At 44.6% G+C, this 8,759-nt stretch overlaps 3 protein-coding genes across 3 annotated transcripts; 2 read left to right on the top strand and 1 right to left on the bottom strand.

Annotated features, from left to right (window-relative positions):
* Positions 1-38: 38 nt before the first annotated feature.
* On the top strand, positions 39-2,093 carry SS1G_00521 (hypothetical protein; the record flags this gene model as incomplete). The annotated part of the gene is made up of 3 exons (XM_001598382.1): positions 39-1,033; positions 1,148-1,259; positions 1,314-2,093. The coding sequence occupies 3 exons, from the start codon at positions 39-41 to the stop codon at positions 2,091-2,093; spliced, it is 1,887 nt and encodes a 628-aa protein (XP_001598432.1).
* A 1,050-nt stretch (positions 2,094-3,143) lies between these two features.
* On the bottom strand, positions 3,144-6,095 carry SS1G_00520 (hypothetical protein; the record flags this gene model as incomplete). Its single annotated transcript, XM_001598381.1, has 5 exons — positions 3,144-4,517; positions 4,565-4,773; positions 4,824-5,320; positions 5,371-5,521; positions 5,957-6,095. The coding sequence occupies 5 exons, from the start codon at positions 6,093-6,095 to the stop codon at positions 3,144-3,146; spliced, it is 2,370 nt and encodes a 789-aa protein (XP_001598431.1).
* A 284-nt stretch (positions 6,096-6,379) lies between these two features.
* On the top strand, positions 6,380-7,610 carry SS1G_00519 (hypothetical protein; the record flags this gene model as incomplete). The annotated part of the gene is made up of 4 exons (XM_001598380.1): positions 6,380-6,523; positions 6,574-7,131; positions 7,182-7,336; positions 7,385-7,610. 4 exons carry the CDS (start codon positions 6,380-6,382, stop codon positions 7,608-7,610), a joined length of 1,083 nt encoding a protein of 360 aa, XP_001598430.1.
* Positions 7,611-8,759: the final 1,149 nt, after the last annotated feature.

The following is an 8,759-nucleotide window of genomic DNA, read 5'->3' as shown; positions in this document are numbered from 1 at the left end:
AACATCTTCTGCGCAACCAGTCTCACCTGTCTCCCCACATGGCAGCTTCCATATCATCACCCACATCAACTAGAGGTCGTTTAAGGGGTTTAAGTTATTTACGAAGTTACACACAAAATCACTTATTATCAAGGGAGAATCACAATAATAACCACAATTCTTCGTCAAATAATCAAAACTCACAGTCTACAATCTCACGCACTACCTCTCATCCTTCATCCCCCACGTCAGCGACTGCAACTTCTAACGCCTCTGCTGCAGCCTCGCCTGCGACTTCTGCAACTCCTGCAACCGAAAGTCATCCTCGACAAACCTCACCCACTGCACAGAGATCCACCACGACGGACGATTTGACATCGGGAGGAACGAATAATCAAGAAAATCTAGGTTCGACGAGTGGCTGGTTACCGACAGTAGGAGGTCACAGCGGAGTGTCAAGCATCGCAACTCAACCTCAACCTACTGCGACTGAGTCCTCTTCAGCCGTCTTATCGGCCAACGATTCATCTGCGATAACCTCGGGTCTTACGGCGTCGATGGCAAGGACTCGATCTGCAGGAACCGGAGGAGCAGCAGATATGCCTTTACTTAATGGTCTGGGAGAAAATGGTCCTGCATCTGCAGGGGCCACCATGTCACATCAACTACCATCAATTCGGTTCTCTCCGCATCAAGATCCTCGAGCTCATCGCCCATCCCTCGTATTTGGTACCATGAGTCGAACACTGCCGACCGGGAAAGAAGTCATAAAAGTAGGTCGATATTCTGAACGAGATAACCAACCTCATGCTACGAATGTGCCATCATTTGCACCAGTTGGATTCAAGTCAAAGGTGGTTAGCAGACGTCATTGTGAATTTTGGTGTAGCGGAGGCCGCTGGTTTATCAAGGATGTGAAAAGTTCATCAGGCACATTTCTCAATCACATACGATTGAGTTCCCCTGGGACGGAATCGAGACCATATCCAGTTAATGATGGTGACATAGTTCAGTTGGGAATAGATTTCAAAGGTGGCGAGGAAATGATATTCAGGTGTGTTAAAATACGAGTGGAGCTCAATAAGGGATGGCAAACTGGTCCAAGCAGTTTCAAGTATGTATTCTATTCTGATGATGAAACCGATATATCTGCTGACGCCCTACCCAGTGTTCAGTCTCATAAGCGTTTACGCGAGCTCAACAACAGCTTGAAGAAACAAGCAGCCGGTGGCTCGAGTAATTCCTCGCAAGATTGCTCGATTTGTCTTGGACCTATCGCTGTAAGTCAAGAAATCGCACCCATTGCTTGATAACCTTTAACTAACGCATAAAAGCCTTGTCAATCTTTGTTCGTCGCACCATGTTCTCATACATGGCATTACAAATGTATTCGAGTTGTCATTAATGGTCCTACTTGGCCTCATTTTATATGTCCAAATTGCCGTACGGTCGCAGATCTCGAGGCAGAGCTTGATGAGCCAGATGTGGATTGGGAGGAATTAGCGGCATCAGAAGGAGAGCCGGAGGAAACATCGACACCTGCAGCGGATACACCAACGCCTCATGATACCGAGGCCGTAGCTGAGGAGGCTATTTCACAAACGAGTGATCCCACAGCAGCTCCTGCTCTACCAGAACAGGAGACATTTGAACCTCTGAATATGCATCAGGCCGATGATGACCTTGATATTAGTGACGATTCCAGTACAAGTGCTCACGCCCATGAAACTGGACTCGAAGATATGGCATATCTCCACGTAAGCGACTCAGCAACAAGTTCAAATTCAGCAACATCGACTCCTCAGATCAACCATAGCTCTACAGTGTCCCCGGTCGATATAATTGCAAGAAAACCAGTTCCTAATGCGTTAGCTAGCTCGTCTTCGCGTGTCGAGCACATCCGTGGCTCGCCAAGTCCTAATGGGATGCACCCCGCACTAACAGATCCTCTTACTGGCGAAGGACCGATGACACCCAGGAATGATGTTGGGCCATTTATTTTTGATGGCGGTGCGGGACGAACAAATGGCATTCGGCTAGCAGCCGAAGCGGGGGAGTTGGATTACAACGAAACTCCAACCACAGCTCAGGCAGCACCACAATCTGCCCTATAGACAGCTCTTTATACGAGGAATCAGCGCGAGGCGATTTGTCATTGGAATATTCTGCATTTTAGCGAGGACGGAGTCAAAGTGGGCGGTCGGAGGTCTAATGGTATAATCGACAATTTTGTACTCTTATGATGATGGATAACGAACGATCCGGTTGCATAGTTTCGAAGAGATAGCTAGCTGATCGGTTAGTTGTCACGTCTAAGAAGGTGATGGTCGTACATTTGGGGCGGATCTAAAGTCATATGAACTCAGCGGTGGAGTTAATTGCTTGTTATACTTGCTGGGAAAATACCAGAATGGGGAAAGGACGAGGAACTAGGAGCGAGGAGCTAGGAATCTTATTACATACCTACGCATTTGCATATACATACGCGGTGGTGAATGGAAATAGGAATAGGAATTAGGAGGAGCAGGAGATATCTCGCTTGATTTGAAATGGAGAACCATCACAATGATTGCTCGAGTCATCATATGCATATAATCTGGCGCTGGGGTTGGTGGGATAATGAGAATGGAGGGAGCGATACCTAGGGGATGTTTGATAGCGGGAGTGATAGTGGTAGTGATAGCGATAGTGATAAGTTGATACTTGATACTTAGTCTGAGAGGAGATGCTTATATGGAAATGAGAAATCAAGAATACATATTTTGCTTGCTTTGCTTGCTATTTTAATTAATGTTGAATATATGTTTGTTTATTCATTTTCCATTTGTTCATTCGTTGAATTGCATGCATGTGAGAAGGATCAAGGATGTATAGAATATTGTAGGTAGGTTCATAAATAACCTTTCTGCGAATAATCTTATGCGGACAATTTATTTGTGTTGTATTTAATTATCTGATGTGTATAAAAAATGTGTAAAAATCAATGAAATTAAAACCTACCATCCCATCATAAACCACACACATACATCTCACTAGTAACTATCTAACGAACTAGCAACCCATTACCACGAGCCCACGCAACATTCTCTCCGAACTTTTCTACTAACTACCAACTCATCCAACTCATCCAGCACCTTCATCAACCCACATCAACCTACACGTACCTACTTCCTCAAACCCCCCTGCACCCCAATCCTCTCCACATCCCTAAACTCCGCCGAACCAGACGCACACGATTCCAAAATGCGTTCCCACTCCCCAGGCTCCTTAATCCTCACACATTCCTCTGCAGCTTTCGTCTTCATTGCACATCGTTCCCACAGCTCTATGATCTCCTTCCCTTTGACCTCGCCTTGGGTTTTAATCTTCTCGACAAAAGTAGCAGCTAATTTCTGGTTTCCGGCGTTGAGGATGAGCGTGTAGAAGGGGAGCCAGCCGATGGGGGATTTACGGGTCTTGGAGAGATCTTCTAGGGCGGACCAGTCGCGTCGGGAGACGAGGGCGCGCAGTCGGATCCAGGTGGTTGTTTTTTCGGGGATTTTGAATTCCGTGCTGAGTTTTTTGGCGCGGGAGGTGTAGCCGAGTTTGATTAGTTTGAAGAGGGTTTCGTTGAGGGAGAGGCCGGTGAAGGATTCTGTTAGCTCGTGGTCGAAGGATTCTTGCATGCGGAGGAGTAAGGAGGCTTCGTGTAGAGCTTTCAGTTCGAAGGATGTTTCTTTGGAGTCGGAGAGGAGTTTTGCGGCTAGAGCGAGTTTGTCGGATGCGGTGCGGGAGTCGGGTTGTTGGAGGGCTTCGCGGATGAAGACGGCTGCGCCGTCGGTGCGCCGGTCGTCTTGGTAGTAGAGGTCTTTGAGGAAGGAGGAGTCTTCTGTACGGGCGGAAGATTCGACGAGGGAGGTGGCGATGGGTCGGCTATTAATTACGCGGAAGAAAGAGGCGAGGGGGAGGTTCTTTTTGAGGTGAAGCAGCACGTAGATTATTAGATCTGAGTCTCCGGATTCAATGGCTTTGTCGAGCGCGATTTCGTCTTCTTCCATCGAGAGGAGGAGGGGGACTTGTTTGCCGGCGCGGGGTTCATGATTTAGGAGGGAGGTGGCTAGGCGGCCGCGTCCTTCATCATAGGCTGCTCGAGCGATTTCTTCAAATGAGATGCCGCGTTTACCAGAAAGTTTCTCGACAATTACACGGCAAATTGTGTCTTCGTCTTCGGAACCTATGCGTACTTTTTGTGATGCCCAGTGGACGTATATTCTATCGGTTGGAAGGCGCAGATAATCGGATATCTTGAGTGCTAAAAGATATTCTCGACGGTTGATGAGACGCCTAACGAGCTTTTCGGGAGTAAGGCGTAGAAATTGTTCATATGACAAAGGTATGCCGATTTCGTAATATCGGACAGCATTCAACACACGTAGTGTTTCGCACATATCAACAAAATCATCGCTATTGTAAATGTCAAGTACTGATTTTCCGAAAGAAGCGGCCTTGAGTAATTGCTTTTGCCAATGTATGTTAAATTCATGCCCAGCCGCTTTAACCTAGAAATGGTCAGTTGTAGTATCAGAATATTATTTCAATTACTTACACAGGTATCGACTGCCTCTACTAGATGAGGCCTAATCAATTGTATGTTATCATCTGCTTTTGGAGATTGTTGCTCCAGCTGCTCAACAGCGTCCAGTAGTATTGATGCTGGTGATTCTGTACCGAATCGAAAAGTTTCATCAGTTACTTCGGGTACTTTTTGTAAGAAATCGCAAACATCATTGGTTATCAATCGAACACCATCATGATCTACACAGTGATTAGCAAATATATCAGCGGATTCAAAAAAGGCTACAAACCAGCAATTACGTGAACTCGTCCATCATAATAGAACTTTGCAGCAGCATTCTTGGGGCCAATGAGGTGAACTTCGTCCTCCCAAGCAATCACCACAGCATCATTACCACACCATTGAACGTCTTTCGGTGGAGTTTTCGATCTTGAATTATATTCACTTAATCTGTTCTGGAAGTCGCTCGTGATGACATATGCGTTTCCTGTTTCCGTGTAAAGGGCCACAAATTTGCCATTTGGGGATACGCTGATATGTGTAAATGGTCCAATGTCTAGAAAACGATCTTCGGACTCAGCTGCATCGGCTACGTGTATAGTCTGGCCGATGCTTAATAGGACTTCAACTGATCTTGACAGCGTGTATGCTGGCGGTATTAATGTCCACGAATGAACTTCACCTTCAGGAGGTGTTGCTAGTAGTTTTGGACGTGGCTCTTCATATCTAGATACTGAAATCAAATGATTATTGGAGAGCAATGCCACAAATCCAGCGCCATAGAATCTGTTCGATATGTGAGCTTGTACCAAATCAAAACAAATTCGAGTACAAACCTGCAAGCAGTTACACCATATTCCTCAGCACCATTTCCAAGAGAGAATTGATTAAAGTCTCCTTGCAAGTCATAGTAACATCGTACAGTGCCGTCAGCAGTGACTACGATGAGCTTTTCGTCTTCGGTCCAGCCGAGACCCTTGATAGATCCTTGGTCCCAATTAATTCTCCTAATTAGTTTGCCAGCACAACTGTACAAATCAATACTAGACTTAGATGCCTGCGATCCTCTGAATGTTTGAAGTTTCGTTTCGTCTCGATATAAAGCTGAATTATAAGTACAATGTAAGTAAGTAAAATGATGCACAATATAGTCTGCAGAGATTTGTAGACAAGCACTCGTCGACTATTCGATGGATCCCATCCGTGGTGTTACATACGTTCGGAGCACTACTCCTGGAGGGTTGCGGTGTCATGGAACGACGCAGCTTTTGTCTCGCAACCCCTAACTTGCCCTTTGATGGTTTACATAGATTTCGATTGCGGTACCCTTTGCTCTCCTCATATGGGAATCTTTCGAAGTTTACCAGCAGAATCCTGACAATACAATGCACCCAGACGACAAAAGGAAACAACACAACGCACCAATTGCTCCTCCGTATGAGCATCCCGTGACCACATAGTTCTCAAGCTCGAGATCTTGGTCAAATACCGCTGTATATAATTGTATTTTTCGATAGAATTTTTCCCCCACCTTCTCCCATTCTGCTGTCGGACTTGTCATTTTAATAACGTATAAATCTTCATTATACTCTTTGGTGGTTTTGTTGTTGCTTGAAGTTGCCTTATTATCTCTTAAAAGAAGCTCCCAACTTAAGATATGGTCAAAGCTCGACGCTAGTCATCATCAACAACATTCAACATTGTGCAATCGACATCGGTCTCTACTCCGTACACAACTCAGAGTTATGATAATACAACTATAAACCGTGAACTATTGATTTGTGTCTTGAATCAGTTTCACTTACAGAGATGGGCTTTGGTTGAAGCTATTCTCTTCATGGATTGATGGCAGACGAGGAGTTGATCAACAAGATTCACGAGCTCAGCGACTTGGAGCTCGCCGCATTGATATGTTTAGTCGCAGAGGAGCACTGTATCATTGATACTGATCCTGACGCTCTAGATGATCTCGTACAGGAGTTACAACTGGTGAATACATCTTTTTATCCCCATACAGGGTGTGTACTAATCTTTTGCAGGTCGCATCTAAAGTCTTCGGCTTAACCTATGCTGTCATTGATTGCAACAGCCATACCACTCTCGACGATTTCGCCCATGCCATCCTTTCCGTCGATGCCACGCCTCCTCGAACCGATTCCCCCTTGCTAAATCGCCGCGACTCCTACTTCCTGCAAACTCCCGCATTTCAGTCAATTAATCGATCATCTGTGTCGGAAACGACCGATAACAAGACGATAGCAAATGTAATCATTGCCAGGAATCTTGATGAAGCATCGCGGCAGATACAGATTCAGGCTTTAGAGCTAATGCGAACGAAACGACTTTTCACAAGGACTTCCATACAAAATGCGCCGAAACGTTTCTTGTTTATTGCGGCCATAGCAGGCGGCCAGGGCCCCAGGTTGACGAAACATTTAAATGACTATATGTTCATTTCCCATGTACACGATCCACAAGATGGCTTCCCGAACTTAGAAGATTTGTTTACAGACGATACGACCTCAACTCTATCTGTAGTGAAGAGGAGTTCAACGCTACAAGCTGAAGAAAGTTTATGGGCGAGAATATCTCCAATGGTCAGTGATCTTGCGCATGTGACAGGTCATTGTTACTGATTTGAGTACAGGATATAGAAAATCTAGCTCAGCAGAGTAAAAACACTACTGTTACTGTTGAGGTAAAGCAATATCAGCAAAATATTGCTTCGTTCCTGAGAATTCACCGTGCTGTAGCGACTGGTATATCTGCAATTGCCACAAAGCATTTTGATAAGCTAGTCCGGTAAGAATGATCCTCCCTACCTAAAATATTCATTCTAATTCCTGTTAGATGTCTCGCACCATTTCATGGGCTCCCATACGTTACGCCATCTCTTGTTGCTCTTGCCGCTAGAAAAATCTATCTTCATCGTATCGAGATCGCAAATCCAGAGAGAGAACGCAGTATGCAGTGGGGTAGTGATTTAGATGCAGTAAGAGAACTCTTGGATGGCATAGGACCAGAAGACGTAATTGAGGATGTTTTGGGTAGTGCTGGAGCCGAGGCTCCTTTGTAAGATAGACAAACTAGTTGAATATAAAAATTTTGACATCACCTAGGTGTTAGTAACACCTCTGAGTTATATCACAAATGTTCGGTGGTATGATGAACTTCGCCGCGGCGTCGGAAACCAGAGCCGCTAATACACTTTTGCTACACATGTCACCACATAGCTTATAATAAGTATGAGTATATTCCTACCTTCAATCATACATGGAGCGTTTTGACTCCATCTTACAACCAAAATCATTGTCCTCGCTTAGGCATTTATCTCAAAGCCTCATATACAAATTTTGTATTCACCCTGTTAGTGTATTCATCAAACGAGGTCAGTCGCATTGGAATGGTGAATACACTTTCGAAGAGAATTCAGCAATGACAAGCCAATGACAAATGGAGGATTGACGACGTGTTTAATTCTGAGGACGCTAAATCGGAGTTAGACAATCATTTACAAACCGCGTCATCGAAAATACTTTGGGTGAAGGCTTTTCGCATAAATAGACAGTCTCTTCACCTCTACCTTCTACTTAATATGTTCACTTCTACATTTCTACCAACATTCAACTTGGTCCTAAATACCTCAGTCGCATATTCTTTTAGGCTACTAGTTGTGTTCGAGCAGCATAAGTGAAATCATATACCAACATATTTAGCCTAGCTTTATGATAAATCGTACCCTTCTTTCTACTCCGCTGCCTTCAAATCTTTTATCAACATCATATTGGTTCTAAATATCTCTTCCGATCCCATACTCACACCAACAAACAACACTTATTCTTGTTTCTTGGTCAAAAACCTTACTTACATTTATAATGACTTCATTTCTATCAATTTTTAGTTACCGCGACATCATGGCAAGTGGCGACGTACCTTTTCCTAAACTGGCTACTGGTGCTATATCTCCCTAAATCAGCTCGGTCTTGGAAATCCATCCTCATCAAGGTTCGACCCCATTAAAGTATGTATTCATAGACCCTCTTCCAAACCGTCAATAGAGAAAGATCCTAACAGTAATACAGTGAAACGTTGACAGAATTCCATTGCTTCCCTAGATTGCCTCTTGACTTACGTCGCAAAATCTGGAATGCCTATCTCGATCAACAGCCTGCTCGAATCATTGAACTAGAGTGGGGTACAGACAACCCCGGTCACAAGCATAATG

The sequence above is a fragment of the Sclerotinia sclerotiorum genome, genomic scaffold, assembly GCF_000146945.2.
Source record: "Sclerotinia sclerotiorum 1980 UF-70 scaffold_1 genomic scaffold, whole genome shotgun sequence".
NCBI classification, from domain to species: domain Eukaryota; kingdom Fungi; phylum Ascomycota; class Leotiomycetes; order Helotiales; family Sclerotiniaceae; genus Sclerotinia; species Sclerotinia sclerotiorum.
Note: the sequence above shows the minus strand (reverse complement) of the source record. Positions and strands in the feature narration are given on the sequence as shown.